The following is a 19,673-nucleotide window of genomic DNA, read 5'->3' on the forward strand; positions in this document are numbered from 1 at the left end:
CTACATGGAAACTTTTGGTTACAGGTCCCACCGGCACACGCATTTAAAAATTCAAAAATAGAATAAATCAGCTTTAGAACTATTTTTTAATTTTGAAAAGCTTAAAAGATCGCTTTTGAAAAATTTATTGGAGAGCAACTTTTGAAAAATAAAGGCACAAGGGAGGTTCTCCTGTGTGGCGATCACACAGGGCCCCCAGACGTTTGACGGTCTATGGACCCTGTGCCAGCACTGTGATTGCTTTCTTTGCTGCCACCAACCCATTTCTCCTCACGGGTACACACGGAGTCCAGACAGTTGTTAACATTAACAAATAATCAAGTTTATTTTATAGGCATGAACAAGCTTATGGTTTCAGTTAATTTTTCTTGGCAGTTTCTTAATCTTAGTTCCTTAACTGTCCTATTCATTCCTAACAACTTCAAACTGATTATTCCAACTACAGTGGTGCCTCGCAAGACGAAAAGAATCCGTTCTGTGATTCTCTTCGTCTAGCGGTTTTTTCGTCTTGCAAAGCAAGCCCATTGACGGATTAGCAGATTAGTGCTATTAGCGGCTTTTAGCTGCTTTTAGCGGCTTATCGGATCAGTTGATAAGCGGCTTAGCGGCTTAGAAAAAGGGGGGGAAGGGAAAAAACCCCGCAGGAACTCGCAAGACATTTTCGTCTTGCGAAGCAAGCCCATAGGAGATTCGTTTTGCGAAGCACCTCCAAAACGGAAAACTCTTTCGTCTATCCCCTCCACACACACACACACACACACACACACATATATATATATACACACACACAGTGGTACCTCTGGTTGCGAATGGGATCCGTTCCGGAGGCCCATTCGCAACATGAAAAGAACACAACCCGCAGTGGCGCATCTGTGCACGCGCAGGTTGCAATTTGCCACTTCTGTGCGTGTGCGTGATGTCATTTTGTGCTTCTGCGCATGCATGAGCGGCGAAACCCGGAAGTAACCCTTTCCAGTACTTCCAGGTCGCCGTGGGACGTAACATGAAGCGGACGTAACATGAGGTATGACTGTATATACACACATACATACATACATACATATACATATACTGTACATACACACACACACACACACACACACACACACACACAAAAGGGCAATAAAATAAAACATGTGTGATAGATTTGACCTGTTTTGTGCCACAAAGGCAGTACTTTTCAGAATATGGGGTTTTCGAAAATCTACCATGCAGAACTGCAAACGGCAATACGTTAAATCTTACGAGGGGATCAGAAAGGTGATGTAAATTTGGAGTGTCCTGGCCAAATGACCGGACATTTCAATATACTATGTGCTATACCTTAATGTCTTCTTGCTTAGTTGTAAAGTACTAATGTTTGGTTCGAGATCGGTGAACCTATCAATTTCAGCTTCTAATTTTTCCAAACTTATATTTGGGACTCCACTTTTTCACACGTCAGCAATTCATGAAAATTCATTGGCATTTTAGATTTGATTTAATATTCATTATTTCTATTCCACTTTTCCATTATTCCATTATTAAATTAGGAAAATTGCTCCCAGTATACATGTTTATTTGCAATTTAGACTATTATGCACGTTTTGACAAAGCAGTTCCCCTTAATACAATGCATTGTGGTATATCATTTTCACCAATATGTGCATTTTTTCTGCACGCTATGCTTTAAGCATATGCATCTTTCTGCAAATCACTTGGCTGAAGAACTGCACTGCAAAATTCAGAGCGGCCTGCCTTTTGAGGGATGGCTGTGTTTCAGTTTGCATATTGTTTCAAAACATGAAGATTACATTAAAAAGGTAAAGGGACCCCTGACCATTAGGACCAGTCGTGGCTGACTCTGGGGTTGGAGCGCTCGCTTTATTGGCCGAGGGAGCAGACGTACAGCTTCCGGGTCATGTGGCCAGCATGACTAAGCCGCTTCTGGCGAACCAGAGCAGCACACAGAAACACCGTTTACCTTCCCGCTGGAGTGGTACCTATTTATCTACTTGCACTAGTGTGCTTTCGAACTGCTAGGTTGGCAGGAGCAGGGACCGAACAACGGGAGCTCACCCCGTCGCGGGGATTCGAACCACTGACCTTCTGATTGGCAAGTCCTAGGCTCTGTGGTTTAACCCACAGCGCCACCCGTGTCCCTTGCAGATTACATTGGTTCACCTTTAAATGAGAACTGAACTGAATGGCTCCCCCATCCCTAAGTTTGGCATTGGCTTACCAAATTTGACACTTCTAATATCCGGCTTTCCTTTAAAAACCACCCTAAATCTAGCAGCTTCAAGAATTGAGGATGTGTGGGAGGAAACCCATTCAAATTAGAATGCACATTTATGGCAAGCAAACTGATGTTAGAAAAAAACATATGTGAGATTCAAACCCATGCTCAGATTTTATTATTTACAATTTTATGTTTTCCTCTTGTATGGGGAGGGAAGGAGGGGAGCTCCCCTAAATAGGGTCTGCCACTACGCCAGCTTTGGGTGCCTCTTAACAACAAACCCAACGCCCAAGGAATCTGGAGCGAAGGAGTAGCACATTTGATCTAGTAGTTTGGCTGATGATAGCTAAGCAAGCAAGAGAGCGAGAGCTGCATCGAGAGCACTGTAGCCAAGCAAAACTTGTTCCAGAGTCAGGTGTGCCACACCTTGCCAAAGATGCTGCAAAACCTTTCACTCCTCGCCTGGACTTTCTCCCAGATTCCACTTGTCTGTTACTCTGTCCTGGTAAGTACAAATGTCTTCATATGTATCAGCTAGTTCAACCGCCAGCCCCTGTGAAGAAGCAAAAGGGAAAAGGGAAAAAGTTTGTATACAAAGGCAGGGATCCACTCTTGCCCCAAGACAAATACATATTCATCAATCACTGTCTTTTAAATCACCAGTAACGGCTTGCACACCTGAAAATAATAATATAATATAATAATAATTTATTATTTGTACCCCACCCATCTGGCTGGGCTTCCCCAGCCACTCTGGGCGGCTTCCACAGAAACCAAAAAACACTAAAATATCATACATTAAAAGCTTCCCTGAATAGGGCCACCTTAAGATGTCTTCTGAATGTCAGGTAGTTGTCCATCACCTTGACATCCGATGGGAGGGCATTCCACAGGGCGGGCGCCACCACCGAAAAGGCCCTCTGCCTGGTTCCCTGTAGCTTTGCTTCTCGCAATGAGGGAACCACCAGAAGGCCCTCGGCGCTGGACCTCAGTGTCTGGGCAGAACGATGGGGGTGGAGACGCTCCTTCAGGTATACTGGGCCAAAGCCGTTTAGGGCTTTAAAGGTCAACACCAGCACTTTGAATTGTGCTCGGAAACGTACTGGGAGCCAATGTAGGTCTTTCAAGACCGGTGAAAACAGTTCAGCTTGGCCAAAATGCACCCAGGTGGCAACATAGCTGTCAAGTTTTCCCTTTTCTTGCGAGGAATCTTATTCAGAATAAGGGAATTTCCCTTAAAAAAAGGGAAATGTTGACAGCTATGGGTGGCAACCATCAACAGGCAGCAGCAGGAAGAAGGGGCAAAAACCAGCCTTCTATCGTCCCACCCCACAATCACAGAAATGTACAATTTGTAATAACTATGAACCAAACGTGATTTTCATATTTGTGACAATATTTTTGTGTTGGTTTGCTGCAATTGCTTTGGTTTGGGTCGCCCCCCACCCCCCAATTCCTCAAACGTACCAATGAAAAGGCTGGATCCAAATGACATTACAGAACCACACAAATTTATAGGTACGGCTCTGGATTGCAATATATTTCCCTATGTCCATTCTCCGTGAACTTTTTCTCTCTCTCGCCGGACAACAGGCACACAATTGTTTTAAAGCACTCAGCAGTCACCTGAACACAGATCATGCCATATTCAAACACCATTGTCTTCCCCTATTCACTTAGGCCTCCTCCTTTTTCTCTTTCACTTGTGTGAAGATGCTGACCCACATATACTGTCTGTCCCCACCCCCAAAGCACCAGTAAGTGATCACTTCTGGAAGATAAACACTTCTTCTCTTCTCCAAACCCAGTGCTCCGCTAACAGCTTCTAGCCAGGCTCTGTTTGCTCCTACCTTGGCTGATGTCTGAATGAATTCCTGTACTTTCTCTTCTCTCTCCTGCCCAAGATGGACTACCCCGCTTTCCAGCTTTACCATTTTGAAAATACCTCACTCTGTTGCTCACCTCGTAAGTGTGGTCCTCAGCCGACGCATCCTTGCCATCACCCTGAAGGAGAAACAGCGCTACATTATTCCAAGCTGTTTGGTCCCTGTTTGCAAAAGAACTGCTAGTGAAGCATCCCTCACCTTGGCAATTGATGGGTGGGAATCAGCAGAATAACTGAGCAGGATTGTCTCAAACAAGGGCTTTGAGGAAATGGCCAAGGATGGTGCTGAAGGGGCAGTGCCAGGGCTGGCGGGCAGTGAGATGGTATTGCCCAAAGGCCTACAAAAACTTGGAGCCAGACTTGCACCTGTTCAGCTAAAGTCAAAATAAAAAAATTCCTTCCAGCAGCACCTTAAAGACCAACTAAGTTAGTTCTTGGTATGAGCTTTCATGTGCATGCACACTTCTTCAGATACCACACGAAAGCCCATACCATGCACACGAAAGCTCATACCAAGAACTAACTTAGTTGGTCTTTAAGGTGCTACTGGAAGGAATTTTTTTATTTTGACTATGGCAGACCAACATGGCTACCTATCTGTAACTGTTCAGCTAAAGATGGTCTAAAAAATACCTATGCACACTACCAAGCAACACAGTTTCATGGGACTTCATGGGTGATTCAGATTAATCCGTACATCTTGAGAAGGCCCTAAACCCATTGAGGAGGAGCCCTTGAGAGCACAATCAGACTCTATAAGGGCAGTGGCAACTAAAAATGATCTAAACTCTATGTACACATCTACATGCGCCCCATTATATCTTAAACTTAGAGAGGCCAATGAACATACATCTTATTTTAACGAATTGACTTTTGTGCAACGCCGGAAAGCTTTTACAGAGTTACAATTAAATACAATAAACTCTGCTTCTAGAGATGGGAGACACAGAGGCATACCAACAAACGAACGGGTTTGCATTAGGGGATGTCATGAAGTAGAGGACCTTATGCATTATATCTTGCGCTGCCCCTTATATAATCAAGCAAGAGAAATATTTTTAGCACCTATAATGACAAGGTACCCTGGCCAGAACCCCTCTGACATGATTTTATATCTCCTCGCAGACACAGATAAGTATGTGACCTGGCATCTAGCACTCTTTGCAACTGCCGCTAGGAAAATTAGAGCAAATTATATAGCCAAGGTAGCCACCAACTGTGATGTTAAAAGGTCTGCCTTGGATTCGTATCGAGATCATTCTATCATTTTTGAGACTGCATCCCAGTACAGCTTTCGCCACTCTTTTGTTGACTATGAGGGCCACTCCATTTCTCTTACGGGTTTCTTGCCCACAGTAGTAGATATGGTAGTCATCCGAACTGAATTCGCCCATTCCTGTCCATTTTAGCTCACTGATGCCCAGGATGTCAATATTTATTCTTGCCATCTCATTTTTGACCACATCCAACTTACCCAGGTTCATGGTTCTTACATTCCAGGTTCCTATGCAATATTTTTCTTTACAGCATTGGACTTTCCTTTCGCTTCCATGCATATCCACAACTGAGCGTCCTTTCGGCTTTGGCCCAGCCGCTTCATCAGCTCTGGATCTACTTGTACTTGTCCTCCGCTCTTCCCCAGTAGCATGTTGGACACCTTCCGACCTGAGGGGCTCATCTTCCAGTGTCATAACTTTTATATGCCTGTTGTCTTTGTCCATGGAGTTTTCTTGGCAGGGATACTGGAGTGGCTTGCCGATTCCTACTCCAGGTGGATCACGTTTGGTCAAAACTCTCCACTATGACCTGTTCATCTTGGGTGCCCTGCTCGGCGTAGTTCATAGCTTCTCTGAGTTCTTCAAGCCCCTTCGCCACGGCAAGGCAGTGATCCATGAAGGGGTCCAAGTTTATGCACCAACTACTGGTAATCCAAGTTTATGCACCAACTACTGGTGCTGAAGAAACTGAAATTGACCAGTTCTATGAAGACTTACAAAACCTTATCGAAGTGACACCAAAGAAGGATGTTCTGCTCATTATAGGGGATTGGAATGCTAAAGTAGGGAATCAAGAGATAAAAGGAACAACTGGCAAGTTTGGCCTTGGAGATCAAAACGAAGCAGGGCAAAGGCTAATAGAGTTCTGTCAAGAGAACAAGCTGGTCATCACAAACACGCTTTTCCAACAACACAAGAGACGACTCTACACATGGACATCCCCAGATGGGCAACATCGAAATCAGATTGATTATATTCTCTGCAGCCAAAGATGGAGAAGCTCTATACAGTCAGCAAAAACAAGACCTGGAGCTGACTGTGGCTCAGATCATCAGCTCCTTATAGCAAAATTCAAGCTTAAACTGAAGAAAGTAGGAAAAACCACTGGACAGGTAAGATACAATCTAAACCAAATCCCTTATGAATACACAGTGGAAGTGAGGAACAGGTTTAAGGATTTAGATTTGCTGGACAGAGTGCCTGAAGAACTATGGATGGAGGCTCGCAACATTATACAGGAGGCAGCAACTAAAACCATCCCAATGAAAAAGAAATGCAAGAAAGCAAAGTGGCTGTCCAACGAGGCCTTACAAATAGCGGGGGAGAGAAGGCAAGCAAAATGCGAGGGAGATAGTGAAAGATACAGGAAATTGAATGCAGATTTCCAAAGAACAGCAAGGAGAGACAAGAAGGCCTTCTTAAACGAGCAATGCAAAGAAATAGAGGAAAGCAACAGAACGGGAAGAACCAGAGATCTGTTCAAGAAAATCGGAAATATGAAAGGAACATTTCGTACAAAGATTACCATAATAAAGGACAAAAGTGGTAAAGATCTAACTGAAGCAGAAGACATCAAGAAGAGGTGGCAAGAATACACAGAGGAATTATACCAGAAAGATATGGATGTCTCGTACACCCCAGGTAGTGTGGTTGCTGACCTTGAGCCAGACATCCTGGAGAGTGAAGTCAAATGGGCCTTAGAAAGCACTGCAAATAACAAGGCCAGTGGAAGTGATGGTATTCCAGCTGAACTGTTTAAAATTTTAAAAGATGATGCTGTTAAGGTGCTACACTCAATATGCCAGCAAGTTTGGAAAACTCAGCAGTGGCCAGAGGATTGGAGAAGATCAGTCTACATTCCAATCCCAAAGAAAGGCAGTGCCAAAGAATGCTCCAACTACCGCACAATTTCACTCATTTCACATGCTAGCAAGGTTATGCTTAAAATTCTACAAGGAAGGCTCAAGCAGTATGTGGACCGAGAACTCCCAGAAGTGCAAGCTGGATTTAGAAGAGGCAGAGGAACCAGAGACCAAATTGCAAACATGCGCTGGATTACGGAGAAAGCTAGAGAGTTCCAGAAAGACATCTACTTCTGCTTCATTGACTATGCAAAAGCCTTTGACTGTGTTGACCACAGCAAACTATGGCAAGTTCTTAAAGAAATGGGAGTGCCTGATCACCTCATCTGTCTCCTGCGAAATCTCTATGTGGGACAAGAAGCTACAGTTAGAACTGGATATGGAACAACTGATTGGTTCCAAATTGGGAAAGGAGTACGGCAAGGCTGTATATTGTCTCCCTGCTTATTTAACTTATATGCAGAATTCATCATGCGAAAGGCTGGGCTGGATGAATCCCAAGCCGGAATTAAGATTGCCGGAAGAAATATCAACAACCTCAGATATGCAGATGACACAACCTTGATGGCAGAAAGTGAAGAGGAATTAAAGAACCTTTTAATGAGGGTGAAAGAGGAGAGTGCAAAATATGGTCTGAAGCTCAACATCAAAAAAACGAAGATCATGGCCACTGGGCCCATCACCTCCTGGCAAATAGATGGGGAAGAAATGGAGGCAGTGAGAGATTTTACTTTCTTGGGCTCCATGATCAGTGCAGATGGTGACAGCAGTCACGAAATTAAAAGACGCCTGCTCCTTGGGAGAAAGGCGATGGCAAACCTAGACAACATCTTAAAAAGCAGAGACATCACCTTGCCAACAAAGGTCCGTATAGTAAAAGCCATGGTTTTCCCAGTAGTGATGTATGGAAGTGAGAGCTGGACCATAAAGAAGGCTGATCGCCGAAGAATTGATGCTTTTGAATTATGGTGCTGGAGGAGACTCTTGAGAGTCCCATGGACTGCAAGAAGATCAAACCTCTCCATTCTGAAGGAAATCAGCCCTGAGTGCTCACTGGAAGGACAGATCGTGAAGCTGAGGCTGCAATACTTTGGCCACCTCATGAGAAGAGAAGACTCCCTGGAAAAGACCCTGATGTTGGGAAAGATGGAGGGCACAAGGAGAAGGGGACGACAGAGAATGAGATGGTTGGATGGTGTTCTTGAAGCTACTAGCATGAGTTTGATCAAACTGCGGGAGGCAGTGGAGGACAGAAGTGCCTGGCGTGCTCTGGTCCATGGGGTCACGAAGAGTCGGACACGACTAAACGACTAAACAACAACAGCCACCAACTGTAAAGGAGATGAATTTATTTGACCCTATCTACATCAAGCTGTATTCTATCTTTATCACCAAACTCTGAATATAATTGCACATTGTATTAATTAACATTATTTTTTAATATATTAGTGGCCATGTGACAATTTTAGCTTATAAATTTTATTGTTTAATGTCTTAACTTGTATATTAAGGTACTTTTATAGCTCTGTTTAGAGTAGGCAATGTCCTGATAATATAAATGTTTTAAGTTTTTTTGTATCAATCCAGTATATTTCCTTTTAATTGTTGAATGTTTCTGTGTACAGTGGTGCCTCGCAAGACGAAAAGAATCCGTTCCGCGAGTCTCTTTGTCTTGCGGTTTTTTCGTCTTGCGAAGCAAGCCCATTAGCGGCTTAGCGGCTTAGCGCTATTAGCGACTTAGCGGATCAGCTGATAAGCGGCTTAGCAGCTTAGCGGATCAGCTGTTAAGCGGCTTAGCGGCTTAGGATCAGCTGATAAGCGGCTTAGCGGCTTGGGAAAGGGGGGGGGGAGGAAAAAAACCCGCAGGAACTCGCAAGACATTTTCGTCTTGCGAAGCAAGCCCATAGGAAATTCGTTTTGCAAAGCACCTCCAAGATGGAAAACCCTTTCGTCTAGCGGGTTTTCCATCTTGCGAGGCATTCGTCTTGCGGGGCACCACTGTACATTGTGGCAGCCTTTGGCTATGTGCAGTAAAACTGACTGACTGACTCACTCACTCACTCACTCCAAGAGGCTCCTTGGCTGGTCCAGCAAAACCTGGAGGCATCAGGACCAGAAGAAGAAGAAGAAGAAGAAGAAGAAGAAGAAGGGGAGGAGGAGGAGGAGGAGGAGGAGTAGTAGTTTGGATTTGATATCCCACTTTATCACTACACGAAAGAGTCTCAAAGCGGCTAACATTCTCCTTTCCCTTCCTCCCCCACATCAAACACTCTGTGTGGTGAGTGGGGCTGAGAGACTTCAGAGAAGTGTGACTGGCCCAAGGTCACCCAGCAGCTGCATGTGGAGGAGCGGAGACGCGAACCCGGTTCACCAGATTACGAGCCCACCGCCCTTAACCACTACACCACACTAGCTCTCAAGAGAAGTGGAGCTGTGCAGAGATGGATGCAGAGGGCAGCTCTTTAAAAGTTGGAGTGTTGCTGAGTGCCTGGTGTCAGTCCCAACATGGAGGAGGACAAGAATGATAGAGGATAAGCACAGAGGAAGCCAGGAGGGCGAGGAGGAGAGAAACACAAAGGGAGAAGACAGAGGAAGTGTAGGGGGAAAGGGATGAACGACAAAGGAAAATGGCATGGCCCCAGCGAGGACAAAGTGTAGGGTAAAGGAAAGAGGAATAGGAAAAAGGGGCTGGGGCTTTCAAGCTGCTGTGGCGAGCTACTAAGAGAATAAGAAGGAGAGGAAAGATTGACAGAAGAAAGGACTGTCTATGTAACAGAATACAGTGGTACCTTGGGTTAAGTACTTAATTCATTCCGGAGGTCCGTACTTAACCTGAAACTGTTCTTAACCTGAAGCACCGCTTTAGCTAATGGGGCCTCCTGCTGCTGCCGCGCCACTGGAGCACGATTTCTGTTCTCATCCTGAAGCAAAGTTCTTAACCTGAGGTACTATTTCTGGGTTAGCAGAGTCTGTAACCTGAAGCGTATGTAACCTGAAGCGTATGTAACCTGAGGTACCACTGTAGACCGGGTTCCTATGATGAGACTGAGCAACTAAATTCTTTGAATAAGGAACCCACCAGAGGGGTCACTTTGGGTGAGAGACCCCCCTGGGGTTCTGAGAACTCCTGGAACCTGACACCCATTAAAGCTCTCTCTTAAATATCTGTCCCAGCATCTGATCTCTTGTCTATTACACGTCTGCAATGCCATGCTAGAAACAAGAAGTGGCTACCCAGTAGGGTCAGTCATGGAGGTTCTGTGTACAGCCCAGGTCTCTCTACATGGGAGGTGAGACTTGGGAAAGTACAGAACAGGTCCTCTTTCACAGTAGCTCTGATTTTGTGGAACCAGCTCCCCAGTGGCTGTGGTCTGTTGGCTCTGCTTTGCATGCAGTCAGGAAACAGCGCTATAATATAATAATAATTTATTGTTTATACCCCGCCCATCTGGCTGGGTTTTTCCAGGCACTCTGGGCGGCTTCCAACCGAATATTAAAAACACAATATGCTGTGATTTCCCAGTTTGATCAAGCTGATGCTACTTGCAGGCTGAACCTTAAAAGACCTGCCACATGTCAGTTTTTATGGCCTTGTTGCAAATGGGTTGTTTGTATTTACTGCTGTATACGCACAATGTCTCAAAAAAACACAAAAAAACAGGCTATTAAAAGGAATGAAATAATGCTAGAAGAAGAAGAAGAAGAGTTTGGATTTGATATCCCGCTTTATCACTACCCGAAGGAGTCTCAAAGCGGCTAGCATTCTCCTTTCCCTTCCTCCCCCACAACAAACACTCTGTGAGGTGAGTGGGGCTGAGAGACTTCAAAGAAGTGTGACTGGCCCAAGGTCACCCAGCAGCTGCATGTGGAGGAGCGGAGACGCGAACCCAGTTCCCCAGATTACGAGACTACCGCTCTTAACCACTACACCACACTGGTGGTCATTGCGCTGTAGCAGTGCTTGAGCACCAGCAAGGTCAGAATTTGACATTGTACAGGCGGCCCGACTCACTTACCTTCCCCATAGTTAGAAACACAGGAACACTCACAAACAGGACAATAAGAAGGGTCTGGATCACGATGATGGCATCTTTTAGGGTGTTTCGATTCTGCACTTGCTGAAATGTGCTGATACCTTAGAATGAAGACAAGATAAGCTCATTACTTAGCTCAGCCTATGGTCTGTCATCTTTGGCTGCAATGTGACTATGGTTTCCTTTCCATCTTTGAACGGGAACAGCTCCCTGCTATAATATGCAACAGACTGCAAAGCCCACAATGCAGTGCGACTGTGGGCGTGGTTTGCATTTGCATAAGCTGTGACGTTAACATATGAGAGTGCTGGAGGTGAAATAGTTAAACAGGTTACCCAATCAGAACCCGGGGGGTGGAGTCAGAGGGACTGTAAAACCAGCTCTGGGAGGGGCGAAGGGAGGAGTTTGTTGGGAGTTGGGTGGTTGGTTGGAGTGGGAGTGAATTGGGATGGAGTCTGTGGATAGGCTGAGTTAGTGTAGTGAAATAAGCTGAGTCAGGAACAGTTAGGGGCTAGGTAGACAAGTAAATATCTGAGAGGTGGTTTAGTGAGTGAGAGCAGGTAGCGGAAGTTATAGGTCTGGAGCCAATTTTGGAGGGCAAAGCAAGATGAGGGAAGAAAGCTCCATTGCACAAGTGGACATCCTTGTTCTGGGCTTCCACTAACAAGACTCATTAACTGACTTCCCTATACAGAACTGCCTTCAGATGGCTCAGGGGTTGGATAACTCCATACCCTCCAACATTTCTCCAAGGAAAATAGGAGCATCCTAAGGAAAAGTGGGACATTCCAGGATCAAATCACAAACTGGGATGGCTTCTGTAATGACCACTCCCCGCGTTAAACGGGGGGCGCCCTTTGCGTGGACGCGCACGGCCCCTGGACCCGGTGCGGCTCCATCAGCACAGGCTTGGCTTAGCCTTCCCCCAGGTGGGCTACCTGGAGGTCTCCGCCTACCTCAGTCAGTTGTCCAATCTCGCCTGGGGGAAGCGTTGCCAAGGAGACCAGGCCAGGTAGGGGAGGGACTACCTGCCCACACAATAGAGGGAGGATCTTACCTGGGAATTCTCACTTGGCTCCAGAGCTTCTCCCACCCTACCCACCCTCAGTTAAGTCTTATTTTGCAGGTTAACCTTTTCTCCACAGGTATCTCTGCTTGAACATATGTTCTCCAGAGCCAGCCCACCCCCCACCCCCACTGGATAACCCTGATGTTCCCCAGATCCCCAGTGGGGGACTGGGGAGGGATAACGCCCAATGCCTGAGCCAAGGTCTACCCACATCTGAAATATAATAAAGTTGTGGCCAATTTAATCCCATAGCACATTGTCTTGAGACGTTATTCCACATGGGGGAGGGCTGCCCAGGGTTTGGGGGACTCCGCCTGTCCACGCAAATCGGGGGTGTCCCTGGAAAATAGGGACACTTGCAGGGTCTGTGCCCAGGAAAGGCAGACTTTAAGACAGAGCCCTGCTTCATGGTTATTCACAGCCACAGGTCACAGGACCTTGGAAGCAGGAAAAGGGAATATTGAAGCAAATTAAAGCTATTCACCCATGACTCGCAGTTCAGTGCCGCAGCAGTGCTGCCGACTAATTCGCGTCTTGTTGTTCTCACAGAAGTAGATGCCGTTGTCGGTGAGCTGGATTTTGCTGATGTGCATCAGGACCAGCGATTCGTTCCTCAACACCTGGACTCTGGAAGTGTTCACCATCTCCTGATGCTTGCCCTTCTCCGTCTCTTTGTACCAATTTGCCGGAGAGCTGGAAACACACCTGAAGGACACTTGACTGCCCCACCGGGCAGCGATGAAGCGTATCCGCGTCGCCTTCTCCGAAACTACAGCATGTGCAGAAAAGGTGAGAAACCACAAAATGGCGGCGAAAGGGAGGGCGGAGGCAAAGAGATCTCTCTCTTCTTAACAAAACAAGACAAAGCAAAGCTCTCCGGTGATTTAACGTCTAACTGGAACCACATTTTACACAGGTTTCAAGTGTGAGCACAATTTTGAAATTTGAGTCCTGAATTAAACCCTCTCCCCACCATCCAGCCCTAGGAGGAAGACTATGATTACCGGTATATCACTTTGAGAACAGCAAAAGCAGCTGGGAGGAGGGAAGAGTTCAGGGATATTTATAAAAAATCAGTTTTGTAGGCAGTGTGCCCTTGTTTCTCAATTTGATCCTTGCTTTGCATGTTTTGTGGTATTTTATGCATTGTGACTTGCTGTTATTTGATTGATTATAGTTTAGAATTCTTTATTTTAACTGGTAAACCAGGTGCTGGGTTTAACCTTCAAAGCCCTATACGCCCTAGGACCCTCGTACCTACGGGACGGACTCTCCTGGTATGTCCCACAAAGGAACTTACGGTCTTCAAACAAAAACATTCTGGAGGTCCCAGGCCCACAGAGAGGTTAGTCTGGCCTCAACCAGAGCCAGGGCCTTTTCAGTACTGGCCCCGATCTGGTGGAACGCTCTGTCACAAGAGACTAGGGCCCTGCAGGACTTGAGACATCTTTCCGCAGGGCCTGCAAGACAGAGCTGTTCCACCAGGCCTTTGGCCAAGGCACAGCCTTGGTAATCCTCACAGAACTCTAGCCCAATGGTTGCCATTAATCTGATTTGAATTAATTTTATAATGAAATTATTTCAGAATGTTTTATTATTTTAATGTTGTTAGCCGCTCTGAGCCCGGCTTCGGCTGGGGAGGGCGGGATATAAATAAAATTTATTATTATTATTATTAAAAGTTACCTGATTTCAGCAGGAACTTATGGGGCGTGCCCCAACTGTAAATGAAGCAGTACAGTACATCATGTATTTATGAGTTGTTTAAAATTAAATGAATTAATTCATATATCTATCTATATCTATATCTATTTATCTAACCAGGCACTGGTTTATTTTAGGTTTGTCCGCAAATGCAAAACAGATTGGCAGGAAGTACTGCACTCTTTGTTGACAGAGCTCACTGCACACCCAGCCACTCCTCCTGTTCTTGCTCCTGTGAAAGTCTATCCCCAGTTAGCACAACTGTGTCAGGTGATCGGGGGCTCAAAACAACTGGAAGAGTTCACCACTCTCTAGCTCAACATCTCTCCCCTTTCAGTTTCTACACTCAACTCTTCTCCTGCACACTTCCTGTAACCTGGTTGGATTTCCTTGTTTTTTCCCTCCATTTACAGTGTGAGGCTTCCTATGTGAACAGACCTTGGCTGGATCTAGACCATGGGTCGGCAACTAAGGCCCGGGGGCCAGATGCGGCCCAATCGCCTTCTCAATCTGGCCCACGGACGGTCCGGGAATCAGCATGTAGTAGAATGTGTGCTTTTATCTAAAATGCATCTCTGAGTTATTTGTGGGGCATAGGAATACATTCATTATTTTTTTCAAAATATAGCCCAGCCCCCCACAAGGTCTGAGGGACAGTGGACTGGCACCCTTCTGAAAAAGTTTGCTGACCCCTGATCTAGACACATTAAAGAAGTGTTTCAGTTAAACGCGTTGTAAATTTAAACAGGGAAAACAGGTCGAGAAAAACGAGACCCCACAGTGCCATCTGGTGGCACAATGTTATTTCACATATAGGTAAAAGGTAAAGGTAAAGGACCCCTGGACGGTTAAGGCAACTATGGGGTTGCAGCACTCATCTTGCTTTCAGGCCAAGGGAGCCAGCATTTGTCCACAGACAGCTTTCCAGGTAATGTGGCCAGCATGACTAAACTGCTTCTGGCACAATGGAACACTGTGACGGAAGCCAGAGCACACGGAAATGCCGTTTACCTTCCCGCCACAGTGGTACCTATTTATCTACTTGCACTAGCGTGCTTTCGAACTGCTAGGTTGACAGAAGCTGGGACAGAGCAATGGGAGCTCACTCGGTCACGGGGATTCGAACTGCCGACCTTCTGATCAGGAAGCCCAAGAGGTTCAGCATATACAATGCAACTGAATCGCCTTTTCTTTACCAGTCTAGCTGAGTCCCCTGTCCACAGCAGTCTTTCCAAACCCAGAACCTCTGAATGTGGTGAGGGATGATAGCAGTTGTAGTCCAGTTTACTGCGGGGGGCAGGAACCATCCAATACGCCAAAGGGCCTCCCCACCAGCCGATTTACAGTGAGAGAACTTCAGTTTTTAGACAGGTCTGATGCCCAGTGTCTCTCTCTTTTTAGAAATTATCCAGGGAGGGGAAACCTGTAATCCTCCAGATGTTGCTAGGCTGTAACTCTGCTTCTTCCAGAGGTGCCAGCTTCTCCAGACGTTAGAGGGGTGTTCTGACATTGGGCATGGGGCTCTCTGAATATTGAGGGGGCCCATGGACTATGTAGAATTAGATAAACTAACAGGAAGGATTTGTAAACCGGCAGGACCAGAAATTCACGGGAGACTGGAGTAAATTTACGGACTATTTGAAAAGTATTTGTGAAGAACAGGGTTGCAAGAAGTTTTGTGAGGAGCATTACTGGAAGTATTGCAAAACTGGAGTAGGGGAAGGATGATGTAAAGGCAATATAAAGTTAAGAATTGCATAGGAAGTGGTTAAAACTGGGGATCATCAGAGGTGCTGATGGAAGTCTAAAAAGATTGTATAAATGATACATTTTGTGGTGCATTTTATAATTTATATGTTAAAATCAATAAAAATTTAAATAAAAAAAAGAATATTGAGGGGGCCCAGCACCCTAAAAAAGATAGGCCCCCCCCCAAAGTATCTCACCCCAAGGAGTCAATGCCCTTGCCTTCATCCCTGACCATTAGCTATGTTGACTGGGAGATGGAGTCCAGCAACATCTGGCTTGAGACAGGCCCATTGTCCCCTCAACCTGCCGTCCCGCTGTGAATAAACTGACTGGCCCATTTCACTGAAGGGAACAGAGGACGAGAGAGAAGAAGCCATACGTCCCAGTACATTTCCGAGCACAATTCAAAGTGTTGGTGCTGACCTTTAAAGCCCTAAACGGCCTCAGTCCAGTATACCTGAAGGAGCGTCTCCACCCCCATCATTCTGCCCGGACGCTGAGGTCCAGCGCCGAGGGCCTTCTGGCGGTTCCCTCATTGCGAGAAGCAAAGCTACAGGGAACCAGGCAGAGGGCCTTCTCGGTAGTGGCGCCCTCCCTGTGGAACGCCCTTCCAGCAGATGTCAAAGAGATAAACAACTGCCTGGCATTTAGAAGACATCTGAAGGCAGCCCTGTTCAGGGAAGTTTTTAACGTGTGATATTTTACTGTATTTCTGTTTTCTATGGAAGCCGCCCAGAGTGGCTGGGGAGGCCCAGCCAGATGGGCGGGGTATAAATAATAAATTATCATTATTATCATTACCTGTAACCACAAAGCAGGTTCCCAGCATCACCCAGAACACTCCGCAGACCCGGAGGAAATAAGACGCCATTGCCAGTTGAAGATGCCAACTCGAGCCCAGCAAAAACACAACCAGCTCTCAGTTCTGCCTTTGAAAAACTGAAAGTGCCGAGGCCTCTCCCTTGCCAATTTTCTGTTTCCTGCCCATGTAAATGCAGCTGTGACGGAGGCAGACCCTTTGGGCAGGGCGCACTCTGTCATGTGACCAGGGGCTGCCACGGGTGGCCAGTTTGACTGACAGGACTGCCATGGAGAAGCGGCCATTAGTAGGTTAAGCATATAGCTAGGACAGAGACCTTTCCCCAGGCTGGCGTACTACTGCGCTTGTAGCAGATACATTTGCGCAGAAGTGTAGTGGTATTTAAGAGTGTTAGACAAGGTTGGCAAAACTGACATACAAGCTAGGGGACAAGGATAACTGTGACTCTAAAGATGAATTGGAACCCTTTACAAAGTATTTGAAGATGCAACAAAGTGAACTGGACTCCTTGGCTGGCTTTGAATAAACACTCACAAACTTTTTATTGATAATAATCAGCTAAATACCGTATTTTTCGCCCCATAAGACGCACCGGCCCATAAGACGCACCTAGTTTTTTGGGGGGGAAATAAAGGGGAAAAAAATTATTTCCCCCCCAGGTGCGCTGCGCTACACCAGGAGCTTGGGGCGTGCGGAGCTCAGCGCGCTCCAAGCTTCTGCGTGCCGGCAAGGTCTCCGCTAGCGTGGGAGAGCCGGGCGCCTCTCCCAGGGCTAGCGGACCCCTGCGCTAATCCAGAAGCTTGGGGCGTGCTGAGCTCAGCGCGCCCCAAGCTTCTAGGTGCGCGCAAGCAGTCCGAAGCATGGGGAGCCCAAAGCACGGGGAGCCCGAAGCACAGGCTGCCGCCCCAAGCCTCGCGCACCCGGTGGGACCTCCTGCCGGGTGCGCGAGGCTTGCAGACACTCGCCCGAAGCAGGGGGAGCCCTCCTGCCGGGCGCGCGAGGCTTGCAGGCATTCGCCCCATAAGACGCACCCCAATTTCCCCTTTGTGGGGGGAGGGAGGAAAAATGGGGGGGGGAATAAGGATGATATGTTTCTGGGTAATATGTTTTGTTTAAATTTTGAATCAAGTTATTAAAAAAAGAAAAGAAAGACAAGGAGCAGGAAGACCCACACAGCCGCAAAGCTCACTGAGTAACCTTGGTCTTTCAGCTAGGGCTGAAGGATCAGCCAGTTTTGGTTCTCTCAATTTCTCATTTCCTCCATTTTGAATCTAGTGCTCCACATTTCTGCAGCAATCTGCCATTTTTGCTTTCAAATTCTCCACCCTTTTAGCGCAAATTTCACCTAACAAATTATTTTTTTGTATACAGTGTGCATGCTTTTGCAAACAGTCCATCCGACTGGAATGCATTCTTGTATATTATTTTCAGCGATACACACCCAACAGTTATGCACACTTTCCGCATATGTATTCATTTTTGGACAGCTTATTTGCTCAGAGAACCTGATGTTGCAAAATCTGGGTGAATTTTGAGCTGTGATTCGGTTCTCATATTTTTTCGGAACGTGCAAATTTGAGATTCAGCTTTAAATGCAAACTGAATCAAATTTACACACACACCCCATGTCTTTGCCCGGCCTGGTGTTGGTGTGAACATAACAGGAAAGGGTTTGTGTGCGTTTGCATGCATGTGATGTTCCTCACCATGCGCTACTGTCATGGACTGGCTGGAGGCAGGAGGAGGAGGGGGAGGAAGAGGCGGCCTGGACCCTCATGGTGGCACAGCGGAACCCAAGGGGAGAGGAGGGATTCCTGCTGCCACTGCTGCAGTCCTCAGCTCCACTCAATGCATCTGACAGCAGTGATGGTGTCTGGCTTTGGGGAAACGGTTTCCTCCCCCCATGGCAGTAGATAAGAAGATCAAACAAAAGGAAAGCCTTAACAGTTAGACTCTTTAATAATTACAGCGAGAGAACAAAGAACACATCTCCTGGAAATGGCGGTGCTCCCAATTAAGGTGTGCTCGTCCCGTGGGTTACCCGAGAGGCGAGGTCCAAGTCCGGTCCGTGGTCAAAGGTGCAACGTGGAGGCAGTCCGTAGTAGCTGAAGCTGGATGCAGGGCAGGGAGACAGGTGAAGTCAGGAAGAGGCTTGCAAGCAGGGAACCAGGGCGGGTCAGGAGCTCAGGCAGGAAAGCAGGACAGGGTTCAGGCAGGAACTAGCAACCAACAATGTTGCTCCCACAACTTGGGACTGGAGCTGGCCGGCTTTTATCTGCCCCAAGGCATAGGGCGACCCCGATCCTCTGGTGACTCGCCTCTCCTGGAGGCAAGCACTCCTCCTGTGGGAACTTAGTTCCCTTCCCTCCGCCTCTCTGCTCTGAGTCTCTGCAGCTCAGGAGAGGCTGGAGGGTTACCGGACCCAGAGGCAACCTCAGCTTCCTTCCTTCCTCCACTGAGAGTGGAGCACCTGCAGGCAATGGGTCCTCCATCACCTCAGGAGCCAGAGCAGACTCAGCTGGTGCCTGCACCTGAGGATCCAGCGCAGGTGAGGACCCTTCAGGCTCAGGCCCCAGCCCCGGCTCAGCTGGTTCTGGAAGCGGGGAATCCTGTGCAAGCTGGGATCTCTCAGGTTCAGAATCTGAGTCTGAATCCCAGGCCATCACACCAGGGACACTCGCCCCTCCGTCCCTATTAACCTACGTCACTCCTACGTTTTGTAATCTGAGCTTGTACCCACTGTGCTTTCTGTTCTGCCACTTTCTGAGCTCACTGTGACTTTGGAGAAGGGGTGTGAATGCTTTCCAGAGATTGTGAACTCTCTCTCTCTTCTAGTGTTTCTTCTGCTAGCTATTCCCCATCCAGTATTTCCCAGCTTCTGCCTTCTGAACAATGCCCCTCTGCAAACCACTGTTCCAAATCTATGCTGTCCTCCTGCTCCTGGGGAGATTCAGGGTTAGGATCAGGGGGAGAGGGTGGCTCCCACCATTCTTCCTCAATGCAGCCATCCTCAGCAAGGTCCCTGACAGATGGCGGCAGCAGGAGCGGTCTA

At 47.0% G+C, this 19,673-nt stretch overlaps 1 protein-coding gene and 1 long non-coding RNA gene across 2 annotated transcripts; one reads left to right on the forward strand and one right to left on the reverse strand.

The window, feature by feature from the left end:
* Window positions 1–1,120: 1,120 nt before the first annotated feature.
* LOC309516336 (B-cell antigen receptor complex-associated protein beta chain-like) lies at window positions 1,121–16,775 on the reverse strand. The gene is made up of 5 exons (XM_082195156.1): window positions 16,603–16,775; window positions 12,833–13,117; window positions 11,262–11,380; window positions 4,184–4,225; window positions 1,121–2,774 (listed from the first exon to the last, which is right to left on the reverse strand). The coding sequence occupies exons 1-5, from the start codon at window positions 16,670–16,672 to the stop codon at window positions 2,673–2,675; spliced, it is 618 nt and encodes a 205-aa protein (XP_082051282.1). The 5' UTR covers window positions 16,673–16,775; the 3' UTR covers window positions 1,121–2,672.
* LOC309516448 lies at window positions 4,325–8,800 on the forward strand. The gene is made up of 3 exons (XR_014212932.1): window positions 4,325–4,485; window positions 4,724–5,311; window positions 8,585–8,800. It is a non-coding gene; the product is annotated as an uncharacterized lncRNA (long non-coding RNA).
* Window positions 16,776–19,673: the final 2,898 nt, after the last annotated feature.

The sequence above is a fragment of the Podarcis vaucheri genome, assembly GCF_965113315.1.
Source record: "Podarcis vaucheri genome assembly, chromosome: 13".
Classification (NCBI taxonomy): Eukaryota; Metazoa; Chordata; class Lepidosauria; order Squamata; family Lacertidae; genus Podarcis; species Podarcis vaucheri.

What these genes read in the sequence shown, in the direction of transcription:
- LOC309516336 (XM_082195156.1), bottom strand. Translation starts at nt 16,672, where the DNA reads ATGGCGTCTTATTTCCTCCGGGTCTGCGGAGTGTTCTGGGTGATGCTG. An exon ending in AACCTGCTTTGTGGTTACAG is followed by an intron (nt 13,118 to 16,602) that starts GTAATGATAATA and finishes CACATGCTGTAG; the next exon opens with TTTCGGAGAAGGCGACGCGG. An exon ending in CACTGAACTGCGAGTCATGG is followed by an intron (nt 11,381 to 12,832) that starts GTGAATAGCTTT and finishes CTTCATTCTAAG; the next exon opens with GTATCAGCACATTTCAGCAA.